At 39.7% G+C, this 27,997-nt stretch overlaps 2 protein-coding genes across 4 annotated transcripts in view; both read right to left on the bottom strand.

The window, feature by feature from the left end:
- Positions 1-604: 604 nt before the first annotated feature.
- Positions 605-27,997, bottom strand: part of LOC115679394 (ribulose-1,5 bisphosphate carboxylase/oxygenase large subunit N-methyltransferase, chloroplastic) — a 30,302-nt gene continuing 2,909 nt past the window's right edge. The window contains exons 1-12 of one of the 2 annotated variants that reach the window (XM_030602981.2): positions 11,729-11,860; positions 10,919-11,011; positions 10,434-10,562; positions 9,973-10,273; positions 9,450-9,568; positions 8,247-8,379; positions 4,087-4,163; positions 3,448-3,645; positions 2,718-2,907; positions 2,380-2,558; positions 1,755-1,855; positions 605-1,390 (exon numbers count right to left, since the gene is read on the bottom strand). In XM_030602981.2, coding sequence (XP_030458841.1) covers positions 1,234-1,390; positions 1,755-1,855; positions 2,380-2,558; positions 2,718-2,907; positions 3,448-3,645; positions 4,087-4,163; positions 8,247-8,379; positions 9,450-9,568; positions 9,973-10,273; positions 10,434-10,562; positions 10,919-11,011; positions 11,729-11,743 — 1,692 coding nt within the window. In that variant the 5' untranslated portion in view covers positions 11,744-11,860 and the 3' untranslated portion in view covers positions 605-1,233. Of the gene's footprint in view, positions 1,391-1,754; positions 1,856-2,379; positions 2,559-2,717; positions 2,908-3,447; positions 3,646-4,086; positions 4,164-8,246; positions 8,380-9,449; positions 9,569-9,972; positions 10,274-10,433; positions 10,563-10,918; positions 11,012-11,728; positions 11,861-27,997 lie in introns of those variants that run through there. The other variant, XM_056310495.1, reaches the window with a different exon arrangement.
- LOC115679393 (pentatricopeptide repeat-containing protein At4g20740-like) lies at positions 15,679-20,507 on the bottom strand. 2 transcript variants are annotated; one of them, XM_030602975.2, is made up of 4 exons: positions 17,798-20,507; positions 16,106-16,822; positions 15,791-15,995; positions 15,679-15,707 (listed from the first exon to the last, which is right to left on the bottom strand). In XM_030602975.2, the coding sequence occupies exon 1, from the start codon at positions 20,398-20,400 to the stop codon at positions 18,028-18,030; it is 2,373 nt and encodes a 790-aa protein (XP_030458835.1). In that variant the 5' UTR covers positions 20,401-20,507; the 3' UTR covers positions 15,679-15,707; positions 15,791-15,995; positions 16,106-16,822; positions 17,798-18,027. The 2 variants fall into 2 exon arrangements, with proteins under 2 accessions (XP_030458835.1, XP_056166469.1); XM_056310494.1 differs by lacking the exons at positions 15,679-15,707; positions 15,791-15,995; positions 16,106-16,822 and adding an exon at positions 16,973-17,096.

The raw sequence follows: 27,997 nt of genomic DNA, 5'->3' as shown, positions 1-27,997 counted from the left end.
CCAAATAATAGGTTTAGAACTAAATTGGCACAATCGAAAGGTTTATGACTAAATTAGCAAGTCATCAAAAGGTTTAGGAATAATTAGTATAATTAAAAAGATTTATGACTAAATTGACTGCTGTACAACAAGTTTAGGACTTCTTGAACAATTATCCCTCAAATTTGTTAATTATTTATTACTTTTGTTTCGGCTACGGTATTGCAGCCAAAGTGATATCTCGAGGCAGTTTTCACCGTACCGGGTGAAATGCACCACCCTATTCAATCGGGATCGCAGAATTCAAAGAGAGTTACTTTTGTGTGACCCGGCGCGACTCAAAGAGGTTGGATCGAGTAGAAACCGAATCCAAACACTCGCGACTCAAAGAGGTTGGATCGAGTAGAAACCGAATCCAAACACTCTGTGCTACTTAACGCATGAATTCTCGGCTTTTTTTTTTATATCACTGAACTGACCCTCAAGAGTCAGCCGAAACATTACAGTCTCGTTTAATAAGTCATGGCTGCCATCTATAGAGCAGAAAGTTCCCTAATTGTGTTTTTCTACGCCGTATCTATTATTGTACTTCTTCCCATCTTCCGGAGACTCTTCCCGGTCCATCTTTTCGGCAATGTCTCCCCTGCATTTCTTTGTCCTAACCTGCACAATCTTCAGACTTCCCGTGTCAAGAGCACTGCCTTAGTTTTGTCGTCGACCATTCAAGAAATGATTCGAGGCAATATTCTTCGGTCGGGAAAGAGAACATCCATGGTGATGATAATCGAGGAACGCTTCGCTCAAGAGTCGAGAGAGAGATCTTCACATGGGTCTGGGGTTACAATTTTTAAACTCGAGCACTTGGAGAGGAGGGACGAAACTGGCGAACGCGAGTTCCTTTCGGATTCGCTGATTGCATATGCTGCTCATTTTACAGTCACCGAAAACTATGGACTTTTACAGATGAAAACCTCACAAGCAGCATATCTTCATTTACCAGACGACTCGAGAACATTGCCAAACTTTGGCACTTCGTGCTGACTACGAGTTCCGAATGCAAGATTTTACTGCTCAAGACACTTGATACTGGGTAGCTCTCAAGGTTTGCCAAACAATGAATGTACGAGGCATGAGACATGAGATGATCATTGCCACTTCCTCTCAAGGTCAGCCTCTTAGGTTCCAGCCTCTGATCTTCCTAGGTAAGAAGACGAGGTTTGATTTGTAGCGACACTTTCAAGCGACCTCTTTCCATTAACTAGGGCTGCCGTCGTCCTTGGCCATCGACTTACAAAGTTCGTCCTCGACCAACTTGCGACCAGCATAACATGAGCTCAAAATCGAGGAAATTATCCTCCTTTGAAGATTTTTGTACTCCGCTGCAAGCTTCACGTCCCACTCCATGTTCTCCCTGCAAAGTCAAATCATCAATTATGCACAAAATCAAATCTATTCGTGATGTAGTATAGACAGTGGTCATTTATTAAAGATGCTTGGATGTCAAATCATTCTAACTAAATACTCAATCAGTTTACAGACTAATTGTAGATTATCATATGCCAATTAACTTTTCCTATCAGCAAGGATGACCTGAAAAGGATTTCGAGAAAAATTTAACTTTGTCTAGATTTTCTTCAAAATTTTACAAGGGCCATTAATAGAATATAGGTACATGCGTGTGTATGCACGCACTAAGAAAAGCCAGAAATTTCGCACATTTTTCTGTGAAAAGTAGGCAATAGTTTCCTGAAGAGTTACCAGAGAAGGCAATTTACCTGGACTCGCTATCCATTTCACCGAGGTTTTCCATCATCCCACTGAAAGTCGAGCAGAGGTCCTCAAGAATCTCAATTTCTATCTTTAGCTTCTCCTGCAGCTGCTTTTACATAAAGAGAAACAAATGCACATTGCAATTACATGACAGACCCAAGTCACAGTAGAAAATTAACCAGCAAATCAATAGCCAACTCAAATGGGCGAGAAACTATTTGTTTTCTCTTTCCAATTGTCATCTTTCTCTTGTGGTCTTACCCACATATGATATTACAAATGATATTGATTTTCAGACAACCTCAAAAAATGTGTATCGGCAGGAAGCAATCAGAAACTGAAAGGTACTCACCGGAGAGATATCTCAAGACTCAAGCCTACATGTAGTTAATACATTCCAACAATCATAAGATGCATTTATCCTATGCTTACACGGATAAGGTGCAGTGAGTACTCTCTATTTTCCATTTGGATTGAGTTAATGGTTAAGCAATGATTTTTGTATGATCGTCTTGTTGAGGACCGAACACAAATTCTCACGGTCATTTCAGGTAAAAAGTTCAACGGATCACAAAAGGCCAGGCGCTAAATCTTATTAAATTAAAATCACAAGAAGAGAAGCAATCATACAGGAGAAACAGCATCCAGGAAATGTTTCCGAGCTCTTCTAAGATGGTTCAGCAATGGAGCTGGCAAGCCATAATGGAAGATGCTATGGTCGTCTGAAAACCAAGTACCCCTCACCATATGAGTTGTCCCACTGGACACATCAAATTCATCAGAACAAACATCCTGAGAACTGTCTATATCTGCACAAAGAGGATTGAAATCACATTCTACCAATGCATATAAGCCATAGATAGGAGCAAATGTGAACATCTGTTTCTTTTGGAATAGAACTTCTATTCTGCATATTGTCCAAGAAATACAACATTTCATCCCAAATGAATATGATGAAATTGAAGTACCCAGTTGGATGACGTCATACGGGTTTTCCATTTTAGGCATGAATCCATAAAAGGTAATTAGATGCGAACTGGAGAAGTTCCCATAACTAAGGTAGCACTGTTCTCCTGCATGACATGGTCTAGACATGCGAAACTTCAATGTGTTTGCTGCAGAATCAACTTTGCCATACTGTGTGATATGTGGATACAGCTGTCAAAATGGAGAGAACAAGTGACGAGGAGGAACCCAAACAGAGTGAAACAGAAGTCCATTAAACCGAATCAGCAAATATGAACAACATATGACTGGTTCCCACACTCATGCTCAGTGAAGTGGAAAAGTGGGAAAGGTAACACGAGGTGAAATTATATTAACAAATACATGCCAAAGATCCATGACCCCCCATAGGCAACCCATCCAGAGATGCAGAAGCACATACAAATCATCGATAAATGCAAAATCAAAGACAAGGAGGAGATAAACACATTTCAAAAAGAAATCCAGTTGAACTTGTATTCTTGCATTCTTTATGCAGTTAGGCGTAATGAAAACTTTTTTGTGTGGTTCTGTTTACCCAATGGTAATTCTGCTGCTGCGATGAGGTCAGATCCGAGGAAAAAGAGTCTCAGTCAGAATAAACTGATGCCAATTGGAAGATCGCCACATCAAAAGGGTAAACAAACATGTGCAGAAATGCTCAAGAGACCTGTGAAATCATGCTGTTAAAATGAGAAAAGTCAAACAACATACCGAATGGTTAAGAAATCCAGCAATGGGGATTAGGCAAGTCCTGAGTGCTCCATCAGCAAACTGAATCTTCATGCTGTTAGAATACCAAAGTTCGCAAGCCCATAAAAATTGTTCCCACGTATAAAGCTCTGGGGGAAATATGTCAGGGTGTTCTTCGCATAATGCAGGAAAAAGTTCGTCATATTGATTCCTCAAATGCTGCAAATTTTAAATAGAAAGCCTTAAATTTTATCTTCTATGAACTCAATTTAATATTTGAAGTGGAAGAAAAAAGAAATATATAAGCAATTTTTTTTAAGTGATTAGAGGTGTTTGCTTTCTTGGGCTATGTTAAGCAAGAAGAGGTTGACTCTTCAATAGATGCTCTATCTAGACCTTTTTCCAGCCCAAGGATATATTATTTTTTCCTGCCATGTGAGAGTTCCTTCAGCATCAAATTGTTGGAAAGAATTTTTTTTCCTCTTTAGGAAACTAAAAATTGCCGAGCATCAAACCATCAACAGTTTAAAGCAGCAGAATGCAAAGTTGTTAAGGAATCAACACAATCCCTATCAAAAGGAAAAAATAAGGAAGTTAAAGCAGAGATTGAGAGTCCTATTGCCCTTCAATACAGAGAACATGATCCAGAAATCTTATAACCTCTTTTGCTTGGATCAGTTCTTCTAACAACAGCGTCCCATCCAAAGCTACAATTGCATCGACGCCGAAGCTCAATCCTGCAGCGCAGAAAAGCATGACAAGACTAGACAATATAACAATAAGCAGACAGGCCCAAAAGATGATCTGTTTATGTCATTAAAAGAGACATCACAATTAAATAGACATATTGCAGCAATAAAGAAAAGGGAACCTTCATGGCACAAAAAAGGAGAAAAGGGGATCTTCTTTCTGTCAGTGTAAATGAGCTACCATTGAAGTGGCATCACGGAGCATGTTACCCTTATCCAAGACTAATTGCATGTCAGACCGTCTACTATATCAATCATAGTCTCACTTCTTAGCTTATCCAAAAAATCACTCTCTGCACCTTGACACATTCTTCCATTGCTCTCCCTCTATACCATCCTAATGTTCCAAGAGAAATCTTTTATAAGAGCTCCTGTTTTGTCTTTGCACAATCCCATTCCTGCCCAAGCCTCCAACTCCTCCACTAATTTGACAGTACCTAATTGATAACCATACCAATTGAAATCATTTTCCAAGAAACATGCGTTCAGGGGAACCGCACTAAGAAATAGTCTACCGTTCCTACTGCACTAGATTTATTCTTCTGTTCTGCTAAATATCAGAAGCTAAAATGCTTGACCATGAGTTCCACACAAAAAAGGATATCTCGGCTTGCAGCCATGATTTCTTGGGGTCTCGATGGTCGTTCTTGCCCATAAACAAAATTAAACTGCTTATACCCCATTCCTAGCGACTTCCAATTTCACGACGTATTCCTCATTGCCAATAAGAGTTGCCTTTTTCACTTCTTAAAGAAAATTGTAACAGAGTTCCACTATGAATTAAAAGTTCTACGACAATTCCGAGGTCACCGGTTAGTTTTGCCACCGAAATAATGATTGATTGGAGCTGACAGGTTCTCGTTTTCAAGGCAAAACGTGTTATATCATCCATCCTTTCAGCATCGTGATGCCTCTTAAACATGTTGCTCTAACAGCTCTGCCACATGAATGCACCATAAGAACAGCTTTGGGCAAGTAAATCCTAGTATATGTTCAGTAATTATGTGAAAGTCTCCATATACACTTGTCTAGGTAAAGTAATGTCTCTAAGTGAACTATTTCCTGAGTTTCTCTTTTATTTGTTCTGGGAGGGCATGGGAAATTCAAGGTGCAGCTGTGAAATGCCAATTTAGCTGGTCCCTTTCCAATCAAAATATATCAAGCAGGCTTTAAGAAAAAGGAATTTGTCAGACTGCAGTGAAAATCACTTGTCAGATTGCAGGGTTAATGATGCAACGTAAGAAAGAAATTTATAACATAAACTGATTTCCAAGAGAAAATTCAAATAGCCAGATGCAAAATAAGAGCAACAGAACCCCTACATAACCAAAATCCATGGTCTTCTGGACTTCAAAGCTGGAAAAGAAAAAACAACCTCTCAAGAATAACTTTTGCCCATATGGACTTATCATCCAATTGAAGTTCATGGTGAAAAAAATAAAAACAGAGAAACGACAAAAAAAGTCCAAGTGCAGCCCTATGGCTGCAACAGTGCATGACATGTAATCTATATTTTCAAATAACATGTAACTACTTCAAGTGAAAATGACATACACGGGCACAGGAAATCTTAGTGTAATGCTCATGATGTCGCAGAAGCTAATTTGCCTTTTCCATTGACTCATATTATGCAACCGCAGCATTCAAATCCTCTTGGGTGGATTAAGCTCGCTCATTCAAGAAAACTAGAAGATACCATCCAGCTATAAAGGAGTCTTGCATGATAAATGTAAGATTGCATGAATGGTTGGTGAACCATACGATTTGATACGAATGTATGAATTTACGATTCTCTACAGTTCAGGAGGACAACCACACTATGAATTAAAAGTATTACGACAATTCCAAGGTCCAGTTAGTTTTGCCAACGAAATAATGGTGATTGGAGCTGACAGATTCTCCTTTCAAGGAAAAATGTGTCATATCATCCATCCTTTCAGCATCATGATGCCTCTTAAACATGTTGCTCTAACAGCTCTGCCATGTGAATGCACCATAAGAACAGCTTTGGGCCAGTAAATCCTAGTATATGTTCAGTAATTATGTGAGTCTCTATATACACATGTCTAGATAAAGTAATGTCATTAACTGAACTATTTCCTGAGTATAACATTTATTTGTTAGGGGCGGGCATGGGAAATTCAAGGTTGCAGTTGTGAAATGCCAATTTAGCTGGTCCCTTTCCAATCAAAATATATCAAGCACACTTCAAGGAAAAGGAATTTGTCAGACTGCAGTGAAAATCACTTGTCAGATTGCAGAGTTGATGATGCAACGTAGGAAAGAAATTTATAACCTAAACTGATTTCCAAGAGAAAATTCAAATAGTCAGAAGAAAAATAAGAGCAACAGAACCCCTACAGAACCTAAATCCATGGTCTTCCGGACTTTAAAGCTGGAAAAGAAAAAACAACCTCTCAAGAATAACTTTTGCCCAAATGGACTTATCCATCCAATTGAAGTTCATGGTGAAAATAAAAAATAAAACAAAGAAACGACAAAAAAAGTCCAAGTGCAGCCCTATGGATGCAACAGTGCATGACATGTAATCCATATATTCAAATAACATGTAACTACTTTAAGTGAAAACGACATACACGGGCACAGGAAATCTTAGTGTAATGCTCATAATGTCGCAGAAGCTAATTTGCCTATTCCATTAACTAGTATCATGCAACCGCAGCATTCAAATCCTCTTGGGTGGATTAAGCTCACCCATTCAAGAAAACTAGAAGATATCATCCAGCTATAAAGGAGTCTTGCATCATAAATGTAAGATTGCATGAATGGTTGGTGAAACATACGATTCGATACGAGCGTAAGAATTTACGATTCTCTAGTGTTCAGGAGGACAACCACAAGTTGCACTGTTGGTCTTTATGATAGAGGTTGGGCTCAAAAGTATTGGGTTCTAGAGAGAAAAAAGGGCCAAAAATTGAAAAAAGCAACTAGAAGAAAAAGCATTGAACTAGCGGAAGAAAAAATAAAAGAAAATGTACAAGCACACCAGAAGACCTTGGTTCTCTCAGGCCAACCTAACTAAGGAACTCAAAAAGCTGCCAGATGGCTTCTCACCAAATCTTGACCAGCCATCGCTGGCTCCAACACCAACCACTGTCACCTCTAGCAATGATGCCAGCTGTCGCCACCTCCGGCGCCAGCCATGGCGTCTCCTTTGATAGACTCATGCCTCTGACCCTCCTACTTAGCTTGTTTAAATCGCAAGCATGGACGACAGTTACAGCTTGATATTAAGATCAGTCTCATCTCTTTAGCTAGCTTCAATAGATTATATTTAAGTTTTGATTTTTTGTGTATGTTGAGGTTTTTAAGTGTTGTTGACAGGTTTTTTTTTATCTTTTTAAGTGTTTTGGGCCATTCTGATTTTGCTCTTCTATAATATTCAGAAGTTAGAAGTTAGATCGGATATTAAGAATAGAGCAGTGTCAGTTTTGGGTATAATTTTCTCAGCCGTAGCATGCTTCTTTATCTGTTTACTGCAACTAGTAACTTATTTTAGTAGAAATGCTTATCCTCAGAATTTTTTAGAACTTTACCGAATTTTTCATTTCACAGTTTGATTCGGTTCACCATTCGGAAATTAAGGTTTACGATTCACGATTCGAATCTCAATCTAACAACACGGCCTGTAGCTGACATAGAATACGGAATGTCATTAAACGAGAGGGTATCTCTTGCTACTGCATTTTGGGATGGCAGAATTTTCTGAGACATGTAGCCAAAGCAAAGTTCACACTTGCTTTTTGACCATTTGCTCTAGGCAAGTTCACTGAGGTGCTGCCTACTTTCTATGCACTAATCAACCAGAAATTCAGTGTATAACTCAGTGTACATCCCATACTTGATATCCTATGATTCAAAAAACAATTCAAACCCTTACCGTGATTGATCTCAATATAGATAATTCAACCCACAGTGACTCCCTATAAAGGAAATTTATTAAAACCATTATAATTCTGACGAAGAAAGACTCCATGAGAATTCTCATTCAAGCTAAGCCTTAATATAATGTACCGAGTCATTCTTAAAAGTGTATGAAACCAAAAATACCTGTATTAAATTCTTCCGGCAATGTGTCAAAGTAATTCTTGAATGTTGAAGAAGAATTGTATCTCTCCTTCATACTCCACAGTAACAGCATTGTGTCTGTTGAAATGCCATCAACTTTTTCCAACACAGGAAACTGCATCAGAGGGTATATTACAGATTAGACCCATCATTTCGCAGATTAGGATAAAACTAAGAGGCATCCTCTGGATCTCTGTCATGATGCTTGAGCGTAAAGGCATGCATAAGAACTCAGGACTCTGCAATTTCAATTGCTAGAATTGGATAGTGCCTGCTGTGTAGCCAAACTTATAAACTGGGAAAAGATCAAAAGCCTTGATTTTTGCGGTTATCATTATCTACATATTTCAAAACTTGATTGGTCATCAACACCAAGAACTTTACACTCCAAATCAGACTAGCGCCCTAAAACTCAGATAAACAAGTTTCAGTGATGCATCAATTATAATTGTTCAGCTTCCTTGCAGCCTGATGAGGATTTACAGCTCGATTATTAGCACATGTTTTTTTTTCTTTGCCAAGGATTCATGGTTTGCCCAGGCCAAGCACAGGAGCTATAACCAAGACAAAAATATAATGGAACAAGATATGAAAGAGGAGTACTTTATTAAACTGAAGAAAATATGATATCCAGAAAGAAAGAGCTACGTGCTGATAAAGCTAAAAAAATAAAAGGCTCTAAGTCCCAAGTTCAGGTAAACAGTAAACACCACCTGAGGTGATGTGCGGAAGAATGGTTTCGGCAGAAGTCTTGAGTTTAGCCTGTATCTAAATTGGACTTGTTTAAGGGCCTAAGCATCATCCACCCCTCTCTTTCGTTTGGTCCACACTTCCGGTTTACACAATGTGTTTTAATGTCGAAATAACTCTTTAAGAAAGAAGTGAAATGTTACAGTATAGCAAAAGCCACAGGAATCAACCATTCAACACCAAAAGTACGGACACTTCTAAAGTCTCCAAGCTTTTACAGCTGGGCTCAGGTTAAAATACTATTTGCACAAGTAAGAGCAACCATATCACAAAAACTAATAATATCTCATAAATGTATGTCACTGGTTATAATCTCCGTTAATGAAGATTCTCAACGCATATCTGATCCTTCTCAAGCAAGTTCATCTGAACCCACACAAGCGAAACCTAATAATGCTATAAAGAAAAGAAATGTCTTGAGATGCAGAAATATACCATGTCTGACTTCTTCATAGCATCCTCACTAATAACAGCAGAGACGGGAATCTCTAAAGCAATATCTCCGACTTTTAGATCTGTGACAGCAACGGCCCCCCTTCCAAACCCCTCAATATCTATTGAATGGATTAGCATGGAGGAATGAGTATAGAACCTTGTGTCTCTCACTATTGACCAATTCTAGACAAAGCTAAAATAAAGCGATGTGATACAATAAGAAGGTGCTATAGCTATAGAACATAAATATGTCTACCTATACCCATCATTTTTTCATAAACTCCATAAAAGCAATTGATTTGTTTGGTGTGGACTATTTATCTGGCTACATCAGTAGTAGTACTGCTACTACATCTTTTCTCTAGATATAATATTGTACTTAATTGGGGGTATCTCAACTGCAATTCCCTCTTAACAAATTATCTTCTCTTGATAGAAAAACAAATTAAAGCAGCCTTCAGAAACTATGATTCCTTGATATATAAAGGGAAGCACCGATTTGGTATTTTCAGTTAAAACTTACAAGCTATCTGCAACCTGTTTTTTACACCGCTTTTTTCACCCCACTGTAATAGAAAGTTTTCCCTATCACAATTCTGGGAGTTGATGACCGAGGTTTCTGTAATGTTCTTATGCCCAAAGTCAAACATCAGCTGAATAATTGCTTCCCGCAAATCTTGCAGGACGTCCTCGTGAGAGGAAGTATCATCCAGAAATGAGCTATTGACATTACAAAGCATCGAATTTAGAGCTTCCAGTTCATTTTTCTGGGTGTAGTATCCCATGGGTGAACAGCTATCATCCTCACGAAAATAGAGTTCAGCCTGCATGTTAGAGAGTCCGTCAAATCAAATTAGTAACACTCACTCACAGTAGTAACAGACATATTTGTCACCCCTTATATATCTGCTTTAATCCCCCTTACTAAAGGTGATATTTAGCCAAAGGGCCACATAGAAGGGGACATGCATAATAGCACTTTACCTCATCCAGGTGTATAATTCTTGATATTGGCAGAATTGATTCAGCAGTAATGCACGCCCAATTGGGATGCGAAGCATTCTTGAGCTGTATATGCACTTCCACATCGTATCCCTTGCTTTGCAGTAATTTCTATCAGAAAAGTAATGGAAAATAGATGCTCAGGTGACATAGATGGCAAACTGAATAGAAGGTGCAAAACCAAGAAAAGACTTTTGACGACATTTTGGAACATAAATCTAAAGATATTGATGTAATTTCCATTTTCTTGCGTCGAAAGCAACTGCAACAGATATACAGGTGTAGAACACCAGTTCATCATCTACTTGTTAGCAATGCAAATTACATTGTTCTCTAGTGCTCTCATTGTCCTTCATTCGCCTGTATTCATTACTCCCCCAACATGTTCTCTTTTAACAGACAAATGTACTACTGAACACACGTGGATATTCATCTAGAGCACATAAATAAATAAATAAACCTGTGACCTTCTTTTTGTCAAATAGAGTGTCGCTTTCAGGGAGCTTAAGAACTATCGTATGGTTCTCATCCGTGCACGATAAACTGTCCGAAAGGCTTTTCTGAAACCGAAGGATAAGCATTTCGTTAATGCAGAGGTTCCACCATCAAGAATGTAAAAAGAACGCACAATTAGATACGAGATTAGCGATGCAAGATTGACTCCGATACACAGCAAAATCCCAATAAAAACCCGCAGTGCCCATGAAAAATATGAAGAGCGAATGAGAATATTCAGTCCAAGCATATCATAAGATGAACAAGGAACTCATACTAGAACACGAAATGCAACACAGAATCAACACAAAATCAGAGAGAAGTACAGCATTATCACATGTTACATCAACTCAAACTAAGCCACTACACTTCCTTGGCACCATAAGAACCACAACTTCATATACCACACATTACACCACACCACACCCCCCCCCCCACCCCCCAACCCAAAAAAAAAGAAAAAATCAGATCCCATAATACTTAGTCATTGCAGATTCCTAATGGCCATAAACCCAAAGATGGGACCCTTCAGAAGCCCTTGCAGAAAACCCGGTTCCCTTGACCATTCACTCCGTGAAAAAACGTTCTCGTTCTAGTTTCCTCAGTCACAGAATCCCAAGCGACCAAACAGAGCATACTATTCGACCCAAATTAAAAAAAAACATAGCATACTAGGACCAGAAAACTGGGTCGAGACTGTACACAACGAGAAGTAATATCGAGAAAAGCACGAAAATGAGAAGCAAATAAGTACAAAGAAACTGAGAAAAATAGATGGTCACTTTGCAATCTTCCATTTCTTGCTAGTTTCAGCGAAGCTCCAACAAGGAGTGTCGAGAAGGTCGCTCGTGTCGCCGCTCTTACTCCTCGGCGTCGCGCCGTCTTCGTCTTTTCTCTTCTTTCCTAAATTTTTTGGGTTATGTTGACTGAAAGTCTTAAAATTTATGACAAAAATGTAATTGAGTAAAAAAAAACTTGTAAAAAGTATAATTAAATCATAAAATTTATCAAATTGATTCAATCGAGTCCTAAAATTAATACCATCAAACTAATTAATGAAAAATGCTAATGTGGCGTTGACGTGGTTTATTTTGATATTTTCTCTCTCCTATGAGGCAATGACGTGGCTAAAATACGAAATATAAGATTAAAACAACATCGTCTTGGCTAAATTTGATTTTTAATACTAATTTTACTTAAATTAAATTTAAAAATAAGCTTTAAAAAAAATAAAGGAGGAGAAGGAGGACAGGCAGGGAGGGTTGTCGCCCCGCCATCGCCAAGAGGAGCCAGTGAGAGTGGGGGACGACAGGCGAGGGTCGCTTGGCCTTGGCCAAGGGCCTTACGACCCTTATCGACGACAGGTGAGAGACTGCAGGCCCTCGCCTAGATATGGGGGAGGGGGCGAGGGGTCGCGGCCCTCCCCCAAACCCGGCGAGGGTCGCCAACCCTCCTTCAGATCTGGCTGAGGGCCGCCATAGCCTTAGGCCCTCGATATGTGCCAAAATCTCGGGTTTGTGATTTTGCAATTTTACACATCAATGTCGAGCTCGTTGGAGTGCTCTTGTCACTAGTTTTCCAACGCCACAAAATCACGCGACTCAGACTCAAATGCGCAAGTGATTAGACCCACGAATGCCTATATGTAGGCCCCCATTTGTGCTTTTTTGGAAAACGAGCATTAATTTATAGAGCACTCTCTTTTCAATAAGATGACATGGATGCCGGTCGTTTTACGTCATTCGTGCATCACATTTGATTCTCACGTCATTTTGAATTGATGACCCATTTTGATGTTTGCAAAACCATCGTTTAGTAATGATTTTTGTTGATAAGTGAAACTTTATGTTTGAATGCTCTCGGCTTGGCCTATGTTTTGACCAATTTTTCTAAGGAGGAAGCAAGTGATCAGAATTCGGATATCGGACACGCGGAAGTTCCAATGGTTGAAAAATTAGTATGAATTACATATTGTATTACATATCCAACCGTGAGAAACCTATTGTACGGAGATTCCAATGTCCAACGACTAGTCTTACTTGGTTATAAATTTCGTATTGTATTTACATATCCAATCGTGAGAAACCTATTGTACGGAGATTCCAATGTCCAACGACTAGTCTTACATGGTTATAAATTTCGTATTGTATTTACATATCCAACCGTGAGAAACCTCCTATTGCAAATCACAAGCGAAGACTCTTGAAAGTGAAGTGAAAAGCCTTTGAGGCTCGGGATCGAGATTGTATTTTGGAGAGTCTATAATTCGGTCGATAATCTGTTAAACTCTTTGACTGTATGTGTATCACGTGTTCGATAAATTACTTATATGTTATTGGTGCTTAATTGTCGAATATTACAATTGGTATCAGAACATGTGCTTGAAAACTGTGTATGTTCTGCTTGTGATTGATTGAAATTTTTTGGCTAAAAGATCATGGCTTCTCATTTCGCTGGTACCGCCTTAGGCGCAAGGCAACTAATCCTTAGACCCACTAATGCAAATGATACTGAACAAGTTCCAATTCAATGCTAAAGCTATGAACTTGCTTTATTGGGTTTTTGATGCTAATGAATTTAGACAGAAACAACTGCTTGCTGGAGTGCTAAGGAAATCTGGGAGAAGTTAGAAGTAACTTATGAGGTCAAGAAGTTTCAGATAAGCATGCTCACTCACCCAAATGACCTTTACACCATGAGTGACAGAGAGTCCATTGTTGCGATGTTTTCTCAGTTTACCAATATCATTGTCGGATTGAGATTTGTAGTAAAGGATTATTCTCGGGAGGAGCTCAATGAGGAGATACTAAGAGAATTAATGAAGGCTTAGAAAGCAAATGTCGATGCAATTGACGAAGCTCACAATCTTTCGACGATTTATTGGATAGTGTATACTGCATATACAATGCCAATGCATTATATGTAGCTGTTTGAATTGCTAGCTCTAATCTGTACTAATGTCATCTAACATGATTCCATAAATCCCATGTAGGGGGAGCCATGTGGATGCATAAGTAGAGAAAGCAGAGCCCCATCGTGTGAAGCGATATACTGAAGCCACTCCTTATAGAGAAAGCCGGCAAGCAGCTTATGAACAGAAAAACACAGAACAGGAACAGGATTACCGTTCCGGCAGAGCGGAGGAAAGATCCTCTAATTAAAAATGTCAGAGACCCCATCCTGTGAAGCAATATACTGAAAGTCAGGATTGTCAAAACTTTGGGCCTAGTTGTGACTAACAACGTAGATGAGAACTGAAATGAGAGTGGTACATTCTCCATCACTGTCAAGTAAATCAAAGATCCTCTTGAGATAGCCTCGCTCTATACAGAGGAAAACTAAAATAGGCAACAAATTTTTGTGCTATTTAAAACACCGTCAGTAAAAACAAATAGGCATTCAATAGCAAATACCTGGTTGACCTAAATGTAATGCCAATTAACAACAAACAAGATCGTTCTGCAGCAGCAGAGAGGCACCAGTTCCAGGTAGTTTACCCATTGAAAAATTGACCACTCATGCACATGCCACTTTCCTCAACCTAGTGCAAACATGCCAAGATCATCCCACTAGCACCTCAGCAACCATAGAAACTTAAAGGAAGATCAATATTCCAATCTCCAGAGAAGAAAGGTGAGGGGATTATTAGACAACTAAAGATGAAGACAGATTGAGTTGAGTAGAAAAGAAGCTCACTAATACCTTTTTATATATTGACAGTGACCCCATGAGTGTATTCACATAACCAGTACGTAGCACTCATTGCCCCAGAATGATAAGTTATTTTGTATACTGAGAGAAATAAAACAGCTACGATCAAAAGACCTTCCAGACATCAAGCGAGTTTTGTGATTCAAGGTCTTTGAAAAAAAAATTTGAGTAAGATCTCACATCACATCATGAGACTACGGCAAAAACAGTTGTAACTCCAAGCGAATAAGAAAATAGCATTTTACTTGGGCTAAAGCAATAAAAGTGAAACTCAACACTAAGATGCAGTCATGAAACAAGAAGCCATCAACATATCGCTCCACGCAAACAACACATAAACTTAGTTGCCTTTTTACAATTCATCCCCAATAGACAGGTACCTGATCGGGACTTATTTTAAATGAAGATGGAATTAGCTTCTCCGCTAGATTGATATCATAGGCATAAAGTAACTTGCTTAGAACAGTCCAAGTTGTCTCCAGATGTCCTTTCACTATGAACAGCACCTGGAGAAAGAGGTATCCTGTCAATCTCAGCCCATGTTCATTCACTCCTTCAGACAACTTATCTAGAATAACCCTCTTCACTCCTAACTCCCACTATTTCAGAAGGTTGTAGAGGCGTCTTGAAACATTTGACCTGTCAAAGATGTTCTGAGGCAACATGAATAAATGCCAAAGACAACATAACAGGAGATATATCTATTAGAATTTCCTTATATTAGCCAGGGAAACTACTGATGCTAGCTATCAGAACTGCTTGGAAGTTAAAAAACAGTTTCAATCAATGTACAAAAACTCCTGAAAAGGAACAAAACAGGCGGACGTAAAACAAGTTCTGATGAACTGATACGCTACTGGGAGCAGAAGAGGAGACCCGAAAATCTTTTAGCTCTGCATCACTGAGGGCACCATCCCCATCATGATCACAGAGAATGAAAATCCGCTTCAGGGCTCAGACACGAGGTTTTAGAGTTTGCATCTCCTGATCCAATAGTGGGCTGGTTGGATGAAGAACAGCCTTTTGCGCATTATAGAAAACCTCCGGGATCTGCAGGCCTAAAAATGCTCAACTAAGAAAGAACATTACTAAATCACTATAACTAATACAAGAGAGCTGAGCATTATATGAACCTGAATTTGTTTGTAAGCTTAACAATCAATACAAGTTTTGATCTCCCAAAATTGCTGCATTATTGGTGTCATCACTTGATCCAAGCTAATATGCAGACGCTCCTCTCTTAAATCTAGCTTGCAACCCACCACTATAACTGGCACTTTATCTAAAGATGATATTAGAAGAATTCCGCTCAGTGATTCAGACACCATAAGGTTTTGCCTATCAAAGTACAATGACCAGGAGTAATAGTTTTAGCAGGAAGTTCCAATTCTTTATCATGGATTGCAGGGAATCAAGAAACAATGGGACAACCAATTGCGATACCTAACCTCTAATCGAACATGTTCTGGAAGCCAAAAGGTACTCAATCAATCAAGGCTAGCAGGCTGATCACATGCATAATAAGTAAGAACCACACCATCAGCCCCCTCAGCTCTTCACCCATTTTAATTCTTTCCACCACTCTGATTTCAAATTCATACAAAAACAAATATTGAATGAACTAACACAACCCCAGTTCAAAACACATAACTCAACTCTTTGATCATGATAGCTAAGCAGAATAGTTTAGAGAGCACCTTGGATAGCTGTCAATAATCATATTCAATGCACGTCACAGATTACAAGATTGATTTGAAAACTAAAAGTACTAAAAGTAAAACTTAATAAATATTTCTACAAACACAAAGAAGAAAACTTGAGATGAAAAGTTCATAGAGTTTTTGCATAGCTTGAGCGTCCGTGTGCCTTCTGCATTCCTTCTATTTATTGACCTTGAATACCCCTCAACAGTTATTACATTTCTCCACGTGAACCTCCATCATTCAACTGCTCTCACAACTCCATGATTTCCTCTACTTCCACGATCTTTGATGGCTGCTCCATCGTGCTTGAATTCGCTCGCATCAGTAACTGTTCCCGCTTTTGAATTCAAACAGGTTGAACTCCTCTTGTTCCATGCTTTGGTATATCGAACAACTTTTATAGGCTCTAGGTCGGGCCCTGACTTCTCATTTTCGATATTATCTATTTCTTTTGTCTTTGACCTAATACATGAACAATTTCTCTCTTTACTAACTGCATAATAGGGCGTAATTTTACACAACTATATGACAAGCATAATATCTGAGCTCAACCAATTTGAGGTGAAAAGGCATTCAAAAAAGAAGAAACAAAAAGGCGCTTACTAAAGAGACTTTCAAATTTGAGCTCAATTTCTTTAACGGTTTTTAATAGTACAAAAGCACAACACCATCAAGAAAAAAGTTGTTTGTTCTTCCCTGCAACTAGCTGCGCAATTTTTCCATAAGAGAAATGCACCTTCAATACATAGATGAAGACATCATTCCCTCAACTTTATATTACACAGTAACTGAAGCTGATGGTAATATATGCAGCCAAAAAGGGGTGGCATCCAGCATAATTCTTCAAAGCAGGCACTTTATGAATCTTCTTAAACTAACCAAAAGCAACACGTACACATCTTCAATCTCAAGACACACAACACAATTGATTTGACCTCATTTCCTGGTGGTGCTGTCAATGGAAATGGGAAATGCAAGCCTTCAAATTCTATCCAACTACAGCCGAATAACAGCTAAATGTTTTTTCGCAGGTATTAGCTTCTATGTTTGCAGATACCTCCTACATTCATACAGTTGAGACATTCATTGACGTAGAGATTAATGAATCAGCCCGTGCTTGTGGAGATCACCAAACTATTCGTCTATATTGATCTCCAGTAGGACTAATTTAACTATAGTTTGTTCATTTACTATGGAATAGCCTCCAACTATTACAACAAATGCATACGGGTAATCTTCCTACAAGGCCCTGCACAAGACGTTAGCTTAACATGGGGCAAGACATGAGAAAAACCAAAAAGAAAGATATATTTTACACCTTTCAGTTCCAAGAAGCTGGATAAAATCAGGTGAAGGTCGTAAAAGATACATGTCAATTGAATAACCAAATTATTTTTAAGGCAACATATAGGTAATTCCAAAGTCATGTTGGCTCACCTGAAGTGATGGTGCAATTGCAGCAAAGATCAACAACATCAAGTTAACCCCAATAAAGGGTACTGGCATAGGGCAGTAGATCAATGTGCAATCTCAAGGATCCAGAAACTGCCTGGCATTTCATTGAGGCCATCCTAGTGATCACAAAGCTAGGAAGCCCATCCCATTTTGCGCTGCTAAGAAGCCTATAAATATAGTGATGGTAGAATGAATGTAGAACACATGTATCATCACGAAGGCAACAGGTTACAACCCTTTGCCTTCAATTTTCTTTCCAGACCAAAGAACTTCAATCCTGATAACACTAGGTCTGCTGTCTTCTTCTGCATGTGTTCAACCAGCATGTCGTCGTAAACAATTGCGTCTGATTCCTTCAAAAGCTTGCGCTCTTGCATACATGAAAAGACTTTTCTAGCTTCTTCTATTGTCCCATGCTTACAAAATCCAGAGATGACAGCAGGGTACGCAACATCACTTGGAGGGAAGCCCTCCTGCACCATCTCATCCAGGACTTCAACCACTTTCTCAGCTTGCCCCGACTTACTTGCATGGAGAATTGTCAAAGAGTATTTGAACTCCATGGGTCCACTCGTAACACTGGCCAGGCAATCACGGATGAGCATCATAGTTGCGTCGATCTCCCCGGTTTTGCCAAGTCCTTTAGCAAGAGAGCAATATGCATCTATAGAGGGGAGACATGACATCTCCATTATCCTGTTATAACATGCACATGCCTCTTTTATTTCCCCGAGCGCAACAAGACATTCAATGGCGATACTGTAAGTCAAGGAATCAGGCTCGATTTGGGTGTTCTTCATTTCATCAAAGAGAGACATTACTGATTTCACATCCCCAGACTTTTGCAAAGCCCCCATCAGGATATTGTAGATCGACACGCTGCAGTAACCTTTTACTTTCAAGTCCCTGAAAACATCTAAAGCAATTGGTATCCTCTCTTCCTCACAAACAAAAGATGAGAAGAAACTAGAGAGATCGTTTATCACGGAAAATCCAAACTTCTCCATCTGCATCAGCAACTTGCTGAAATCCTCCATTCTTCTCATCTTGGCATAAGAAACCAGAATGGGATTAACTGTCCCAAAATCTGGCTGGAGATCCTCCTGCAACGTCATAAAGAAAAGCTTGTGAGCCTTATCAACCTGCTTGACACTACACAAGCCTTCAATGAGAGAGTTATAGATCCGCAAGTCAGCTCGATATCCTGAGTCAATTAAATCCTTCAACAAGCCACAAGCAGATTCAACTTTGCCACCTGCAACAAATGACTCGACTAATACGCCATAAATCGCCCGATCAATCAAAATTCCTTTTGCTTTCATCTCCTTAAACAACTCAAAGGCCTTGTCCATTCTCTTTCCTTTACACAATCCCGTAACCAAGGTTCCATATGCCATAACATCAGCCTCGACACCATCTCTCTTCATTTCCTCCCACACCCCTAAACATCCGTCTAAATTCCCTTTCGAAACCAGTATCTTAACCATAGCCGTGTATGCAAAAACATCCGGTCTGCACAAGTTTGCTCTCATTTTAGCCAAAATCTCCATCATTTCATTAATCCTCCCCGCCTTACACAATCCCTTTATCAGGATCATGTAAGTGACACTATCCTCAACCAGCCCGTCATCCCTAAAATCATCGTAAACTGACAATGCCAGATCTAAATGATCAGTCCTCACCAACCCCTCAATAATCTTGTTATACAAGAACACACGTGGCTTCACGCCGAACTTCTTCATCTTCTCATACACATAGTAAAGCCTCAATCCCCTGTTGGCATCCGCATGCATCCTAATCAAAATCTCGAATTGCTTCTCGCTAGGTGGCTTCCCCTGCGAGTCCATCAACTCGGGCACCTGGTCAGCAGCTCGGAACTTGTTGTTCCTATTCAAGCAATAAGCAAGTGCATTATAGGCAGCATAGTTATGCCTATAACCCTTTTGCCTACCTGCCCAAGCAAAGAACTTGGAGGCGACTGTGGGGTTATTTTCCGCCTTGAGCACCTCCGCAACGAGGCCGGGTGTCACGCGGCGGAGCTTGCCGAGCTCTGCAACGATGGGTGGGCCCCAGTCACAGCGGTTCCGGCGGAACGCATCGACAATGAACCGGGCGATCGGAGAGAGGCGGCGGGAGGCAGCGAGGGAGGAGGGAGGCTCGGCCGCCAAGGGCGGCGACTGGAGCGGGCTGTGGTGGTCTGGGTCCCATTTGTGGAGGTGGAAGGGAGCCGGGGGGTTTATGGGATCGGGGGTCTGCCGAGCGGGGATGGTCTTGCGGGAGGAGAAGAGGCCGCCGTAGACGACGGGGCGGTTCTGGGAGGGCTTGCGGTGTCCGTAGAAGAAGTATGGCTTGAAGGGCTTCGGTGCAGGAGGGTGGTTGGGTGGCATTTGGAGCCTTTTCAGGGTGTCGCCGCCGCCGCCGCCGCCGCCGGAAGGTGGAGAGGGGGCAAATTTCGTTCTCTTGGGAATTTCGTCGAACACCTCATCGACACCTCTGGGAATGCTCTGTACCGACGAAGACCGAAGACGGTGATTGCGAATCAGGAACTCAACTTCGCAACCTGAACGAGCAAACGACAGATGCATGATCAAAATCGCGGCCAAATCATCTCCGAAGAGGACGAAGTCGCGGCCATGGAGGAGGAACAGCAGCAGCAGCACTGGAACTGGAGAATCGATCTCCTCTCTCTCTCTCTCTCAAGTTGTTCCGCTTTATTTCATTTTATTTTATTCTATTTATATCAAAAATGGAGAAAATCCTAATTTAGAGGAAAATTAATTTTATTTTAGTGTCCAAAGTGAAAAATTGCAAAGATAACCCTCGGCCATCTTTTTAATATATATGATTAATGCCACCAAAAAAAATCCTAAAATTATGCCCGCCGTAACATTAATATCTCAAAATTTTTGGTGCCGTGGCACGACTGCACGATAATTTTTTTTTCACACCGATACGAGTTTGAGATATTAGAAACATGCGTTCAGGGGAACCGTGATAAGAAATAATCTACCGTTCTTACTGCACTAGATTTATTCTTCTGTTCTGCTAAATAACAGAAGCTAAAAATGCTTGACCATGAGTTCCACACAAAAAAGGATATCTCGGCTTGCAGCCATGATTTCTTGAGGTCTCGATGGTCGTTCTTGCCCATAAACAAAATTAAACTGCTTATACCTACGACTGTAAACGGTTCGGTTCGGTTCGATTTTCTTGAAAAACCGAACCGAACCGAACCGAACTGTTAAGGAAGCACTCCTGAACCGAACCGTTAAGGAAGCACTCCTGAACCGAACCGAAACTCGTTCGAACCGAACCGAAAAACCGATTTGGTTCGGTTCAGATTAGTTTTCGGTTTCTTCTTCTTTTTCTTTTTTTTTTTTGCTTTTTATTCATGGCTCGATTTTCTGTTTTGTCTTCTTCTTTTTTGCTTTTTATTCCTATAAAAATATTTTAGTCATTTACGCTATTCAACTATTTATAATTTCGATTACATATCGTTGAATCGCCATTTCGAATAAGATGAAAGTTAAATAATTCTTTTTAATATTTAACGTCATTTATTTCCTAGATTTGAATCTTTAATGTCAAAATGTGAACATATTCATGATATTCTACGTAAGAGAATCATCGATCTTACAAATTAAAATAAGTTAAATGATTGTAAGTATATTACAAATTAAAAACTTATTATTTAAAATTGAAAAACGAAAAAACAAAATCACATATTTAAACTAGGTTCCGACCAAAAACGAAAAGTACAGCAGCGAATAGAACTTTCCCAAATCCGCATCCATAAAATATAACTCAATTGGATACCTAAGTTTTACATTTATAAAGATTCTGGGTAGCATATTAACCTTTTATTTATAATAATCCAAGGGCATGGGCATGCTATCCTGGCTACCTGGAGACCCGCGGAACGCATTTATGAAAAGAGACACATATATATGGGGTTAATTCCAAAAAAAAGTATCAACTTTAGGTTGAGGGACAATTTTTGCCCGAACTTTTTTTTGTTCCATAAAAAAGCATCAACTTTAAGTCGAAGGACAATTATGGCCTGAACTTTTTTTTGTCCTCTAAAAAAGCACCAACTTTAGGTCGAGGGACAATTCTGGCCCGAACTTTTTTTTGTCTCGTAGAAAAGCACAAACTTTCACTTAAATCCCAAATCTGGCCCTTATTGACTTAAAACTATTGATTTTCCAACTTAACTATTCCACCTTGGCAATAAATCCACGTGACTTGCTGACTGGATTTAAAGCATTATTCATTGTCTTATTCTCTGAACCACAGCTTGAAAAATAACGGTGAAACTGTTCGTCTCCTTCACTTCACCGGCAAATCAAAAATATCTCTAGATTGAATCTTTCTGGCCAAACTTCGTCGTTTTGTCGTAATCTGAAACTGTAGACCACCGTCCGTCGACAGATGCCATGGAAGAGATTCGCCAGGCTCACTACCATAACTTTTTTTCTCAAACATGGGTAACTTCATACAGAAAGTTAATGGGGGGCAAAATTTGGGATTTAAATGAAAGTTGATACTTTTTTACGAGACAAAAAAAAGTTCATGCCAGAATTGTCTCTCGACCTAAAGTTGGTGTTTTTTTATGGAACAAAAAAAGTTCGGGCCAGAATTGTCCCTCGACTTAAAATTGGTGCTTTTTTATGGAACAAAAAAAATTCGGGCAAGAATTGTCCCTCGACCTAAAGTTGATGCTTTTTTTTGGAATTAACCCCATATATATGATGGAAGTGCCCTTTCTTTGACTAATGGTACACACTTGAGCTTCCTTGTGCTACTCAAGTCACTTGCAAATTTTCAAATCTTTTTCCATCAAAATGTGCACTATTCCAGCACACAAGCATCTCCAATACCAATGAGGATGGGAGAGAGTAATAAAAAAAATGCCTTGTTTTCGATTATGTTAATCAAACTTTCAGGACTCAAATTGCTTGCCTTCAAATGTCTGTCCAAATTTCCAATTTTTAGGAGCAACATTGTAAGATGTCACCGTAAGCCCGTCGCTAGAGCTCACCTCAAAGGACGGGCTGATTCTTAAGATCCGCATTAATGTGCCAATTCTGACCCCAATTCCTACCCATTGGAAGCCATCCAGTTTTCGTGCCTTTAATTTTTATTGTAGCTATATCTCCAGCACCAGCCACATTGCTGATCAAGACTGAGATGAAGATACCCGAGCCATCAATTGTAAAACGAATCCCTCCCTCCTTTCTGCATTTGATCCTGCATAGTGACAAAGAAGAGAATGAACAATATCTCTTTCAAGAGTCCGGAAGTTCAGTAAATTTGCATTGCAGAAGTATCTCTACAGCATATTGCTGTAGCCCTCCTAATGCCTAGGCTAGTGGCATTTCTCTGGTCAGTCAGATAGTGAAGAATTGACAAAACATTTGTAATACCGGAGTTCAATTTCCCAATAAGTAGGTAAAGGTTCATTTTGTAACCACTCAAAAGTGGAAATGTTGCTACATGAGAGAGCTCATACTTACAATGAAAGCTCTGGTTTCCCTCTTCTCTTTAAGTTTCCTGACGATGATCTGCATAAGCATCAAATGAGACAGAAAAAGCAGAACTAAGTCAGAGTCCAATGTGAAACCTGATTTTGTTTCTAGAGTATGACGTGCAAAAACTTCAGAAATGGTATAAGACCATATTATCTTTTCCCTTGGGATTCTCCAAATCTGATGAAAGCAGTGTCAACGGTGGACCACGTATATCAAAATATCACCACAAAACAACAAACTACTAAGACAAGCATATATCAAAGAGCGCTATGAAGTCGAGGAACAATAATCACATGAAGGATGAGCTATTGCCAGCTTGCTAAGAGATGCTCAACCTTATTACTTCTTAAAATAGTTGGTCATAACCTCAGCCATTTCACAAGAAGTTCAGGTTTCCAACTTCATTTCTTTCTTTTTGTCTGCTTCAAGAGGATGACGAGGTGAAATCACTGGCATAATTAACTCGCACAAAGATACCCATGCAGCAAGAAATTATTACCCAAACTTTTTCTACTAGACCAAGTCAATCTCGTATATAGTTTAAAAGACATGTTTTGACGCAAATCACATGCTGTCACTGATTCAGTCCAACACATTTTAGAATGAATCTATACTGTAGTTCTTCATGAATACAACTGTAATCAACCCAAAAGTGGCACTTCTTTCCAAATCAACCAAAAGAAATAACACTGTATGAGAGGCTTGAAACCGCTGAGAGAAGCACAAAGGTAGCATGTAAACATGGCCAGCAACTTAATCCTATGCTAAATCAACAAACTTGCATCAACCCCATTGCTTCAAAATCAATGGCATAATCACAATTCGCGATCAACGAATAGACCAACAGAAAAAGGGGGAAAAAGAAACTTACGGGAAATCAATCTCCAATCGGGTCTTGCCATCTTCGAGAGCGAAAGCGAGAGACTCCGCCGCATCGGCGACCAGAACCTTGTACGACTTGGGCTTGTAGAGGGCGACACCCCTCTTGGGGTCGGAGCTCGAAGGTGGCGGCGATGGCGACGACGCCTCGGTAACCCCGGAGGAATGAAAGCGCCGCGACGGAGTAGGAGTCGCGGTGGCGAGGCTCGGTCGCGATCTCGTCTCGGTAGGGCTCGGTCGCATGGACCGGCAGAGGAAAACGCCCGGCTCGGGCCCGTGGTCCCGGCAGGAGCTGCGGCCGTCGGAAGCGGCGGCAGCGGCGGGCCCGGAGGGGGGAGTCGCGAATTTCGGAGGCGGAGCGGCGAGAAGGAGAGGGAGAGGGAGAGGGAGAGAGGGAGATGCGAGTGCGCGAGAGAGAGCTTTCGAGGGCTAAAACTGAATGTTTATTTCAGTTTGGTTCGATTCGAACTGATCCGAACCGAATTAAAATAAACCTAATTAAAAAAAATTAATTAATTTTGATTATTCGAATCGAAATCGAAACTGAATCGAAATGCATGAAATTTTCGGTTCGATTCGATTCGTATCTCGGTTCGGTTTTTAGATTTGGTTGTGACACCCCTACTTATACCCCATTCCTAGTGACTTCCAATTTCATGACGTATTCCTCATTGCCAATAAGAGTTGCCTTTCTCACTTCTTAAAGAAAATTGTAACAGAGTCCTACTATGAATTAAACGTTTTACGACAATTCCAAGGTCTCCAGTTAGTTTTGCCACTGAAATAATGGTTGATTGGAGCCGACAGGTTCTCGTTTTCAAGACAAAACGTGTCATATCATCCATCCTTTCAGCATCGTGATGCCTCTTAAACATGTTGCTCTAACAGCTCTGCCATATGAACGCACCATAAGAACAGCTTTTGGCAAGTAAATCCTAGTATATGTTCAGTAATTTTGTGCGAGTCTCTATATACACTTGTCTAGATAAAGGGCAAAAGAACACTACAAGTGTCATAACTTGTGTACGGTGCTCACTTTAGTGTCTTAACTTTTTTTTGGATCACTTTAGTGCTAAAATTTTTGAAAAACAATCACTCAAGTGCTAAAATTTTTGAAAAATGACCACTTAAGTGCCAACTCCGGTGCCGTACACAATTTTTCGCCGGAAATCTGACGTGGCATTTTTTTTATTAATTTCTTAAGCTGACGTAACTCGCCGGAGTCTCGCTGGAGATTGGCACTTAAGTGATCGTTTTTCAAAAATTTTAACACTTAAGTGATCGTTTGTCAAAAATTTTAGCACTGAAGTGATCCAAAAAAAAGTTATGACACTTAAGTGATCGTTTTTCCTCCGACTTGGCACCAAAGTGATCCGAAAAAAAGTTATGACACCAAAGTGAGCGCCGTACACAAGTTATGGCATTTATAGTGTCCTTTTGCCCTAGATAAATTAATGTCTCTAAGCGAACTATTTCCTAAGTATTTCTTTTATTTGTTATGGGAGGGCATGGGAAATTCAAGGTTGCAGTTGTGAAATGCCAATTTAGCTGGTCCCTTTCCAATCAAAATATATCAAGCACACTTCAAGAAAAAGGAATTTGTCAGACTGCAGTGAAAATCACTTGTCAGATTGAAGTGTTAATGATGCAATGTAGGAAAGAAATTTATAACATAAACTGATTCCCAAGAGAAAATTCAAATAGCCAGAAGCAAAATAAGAGCAACAGAACCCCTACAGTAACAAAATCCATGGTCTTCCGGACTTTAAAGCTGGAAAAGAAAAAACAACCTCTCAAGAACAACTTTTGCCCAAATGGACTTATCCATCCAATTGAAGTTCATGGTGAAAAAAAAAAAATGAAACGACAAAAAAAAGTCCAAGTGCAGCCCTTTGGCTGCAACAGTGCATGACATGTAATCTATATTTTCAAATAACATGTAACTACTTTAAGTGAAAATGACATACACGGGCACAGGAAATTTTAGTGTAATGCTGAAAATGTTGCTGAAGCTAATTTGCCTTTTCCATTAACTCATATTATGCAACTGCAGCATTCAAATCCTCTTGGGTGGATTAAGCTCACTCATTCAAGAAAACTAGAAGATAGCATCCAGCTATAAAGGAGTCTTGCATCATAAATGTAAGAGTGCATGTATGGTTGGTGAACCATACGATTTGATAAGAATGTATGAATTTACGATTCTCTAAAGTTCAGGAGGACAACCACAATTTGCACTGTTGTCTTTATAATAGAGATTGGGCTCAAAAGTATTGGGTTCTAAAGAGAAAAAAGGGCCAAAAATTGAAAAAAGCTACTAGAAGAAAAAGCATCGAACTAGCAGAAGAAAAAATAAAAGAAAATGCACAGGCACACCAGAAGACCTTGGTTCTCTCAGGCCAACATAACTAAGGAACTCGACAAGCTGCTAGATGGCTTCTCACCAAATCTTGACCAGCCGTCGCCGGCTCCAACACCAACCACTGCCACCTCTGGCAATGATGCCAGCCGTCGCCACCTCCGGCGCCGGCCATGGCGTCTCCTTTGATAAACTCTTCCCTCTGACCCTCCTACTTAGCTTGTTTAAATTGCAAGCTTGGATGACAGTTACATCTTGAGTTTAAGATCAGTCTCATCTCTTTAGCTAGCTTCAATAGATTATATTTAAGTTTTGATTTTTTGCGTATGTTGAGGTTTTTAAGTGTTGTTGACAGGTTTTTTTATATCTTTTTAAGTGTTTTGGGCCTTTCTGATTTTGCACTTCTATAATATTCAGAAGTAAGAAGTTAGATCGGATATTAAGAATAGAGCAGTGTCAGTTTTGGGTATAATTTTCTCAGCTGTACCATGCATCTTTATGTGTTTACTACAACTAATAACTTATTTTGGTAGAAATGCTTATCCTCGGAATTTTTTAGAACTTTACCGAATCTTACAATTCACGATTTGATTCGGTTCATTATTCGGAAATTAAGGTTTACGATTCACGATTCGAATCTCAAACTAATAACACTGCCTGTAGCTGACATAGAATAGGGAATGTCATGTAAACGAGTGGGTATCTGTTGCTACTGCATTTTGGTGAAGGCAGAATTTTCTGAGACATGTAGCCAAAGCAAAGTCCAAACTTGCTTTTTGACCATTTGCCCTAGGCAAGTTCACTGAGGTGCTGCCTACTTTTTACGCACTAATCAACCAGAAACTCAGTGTATAACTCAGTGTACTTCCCGTACTTCATATCCTACGATTGAAACAACAATTCAAGCCCTTACCGTGATTGATCTCAATATAGATAATTCAACCCACAGTGACTCCATACGAAGGAAATTTATTAAAACCATTATAATTCTGACGAAGAAAGACTCCATGAGAATTCTTATTCAAGGTAAGCCTTAATATAATGTACCAGAGTCATTCTTAAAAAGTATATGAAACCAGAAATACCTGTATTAAATTCTTGCGGCAATGTGTCAAAGTAATTCTTGAATGTTGAAGAAGAATTGTATCTCTCCTTCATACTCCACAGTAACAGCATTGTTTCTGTTGAAATGCCATCAACGTTTTCCAATGCAGGAAACTGCATCAGGGGGTATATTACAGATTAAACCCATCATTTCGCAGATTAGGATAAACTAAGAGGCATCCTCTGGATCTCTGTCATGATGCTTGAATGTAAAGGCATGCATAAGAACTTAGGACTCTGCAATTTACATTGCTAGAATTGGATAGTGCCTGCTGTGTAGCCAAACTTATAAACTGGGAAAAGATCAAA

The sequence above is a fragment of the Syzygium oleosum genome, unplaced genomic scaffold, assembly GCF_021117445.2.
Source record: "Syzygium oleosum isolate NSW1041296 unplaced genomic scaffold, Sole_v2.1 Sole_v2.04, whole genome shotgun sequence".
Taxonomy (NCBI): domain Eukaryota; kingdom Viridiplantae; phylum Streptophyta; class Magnoliopsida; order Myrtales; family Myrtaceae; genus Syzygium; species Syzygium oleosum.
This window is presented reverse-complemented; position numbering and strand designations above follow the sequence as displayed.

What these genes read in the sequence shown, in the direction of transcription:
- LOC115679393 (XM_030602975.2), bottom strand. Translation starts at nt 20,400, where the DNA reads ATGCATCTGTCGTTTGCTCGTTCAGGTTGCGAAGTTGAGTTCCTGATT.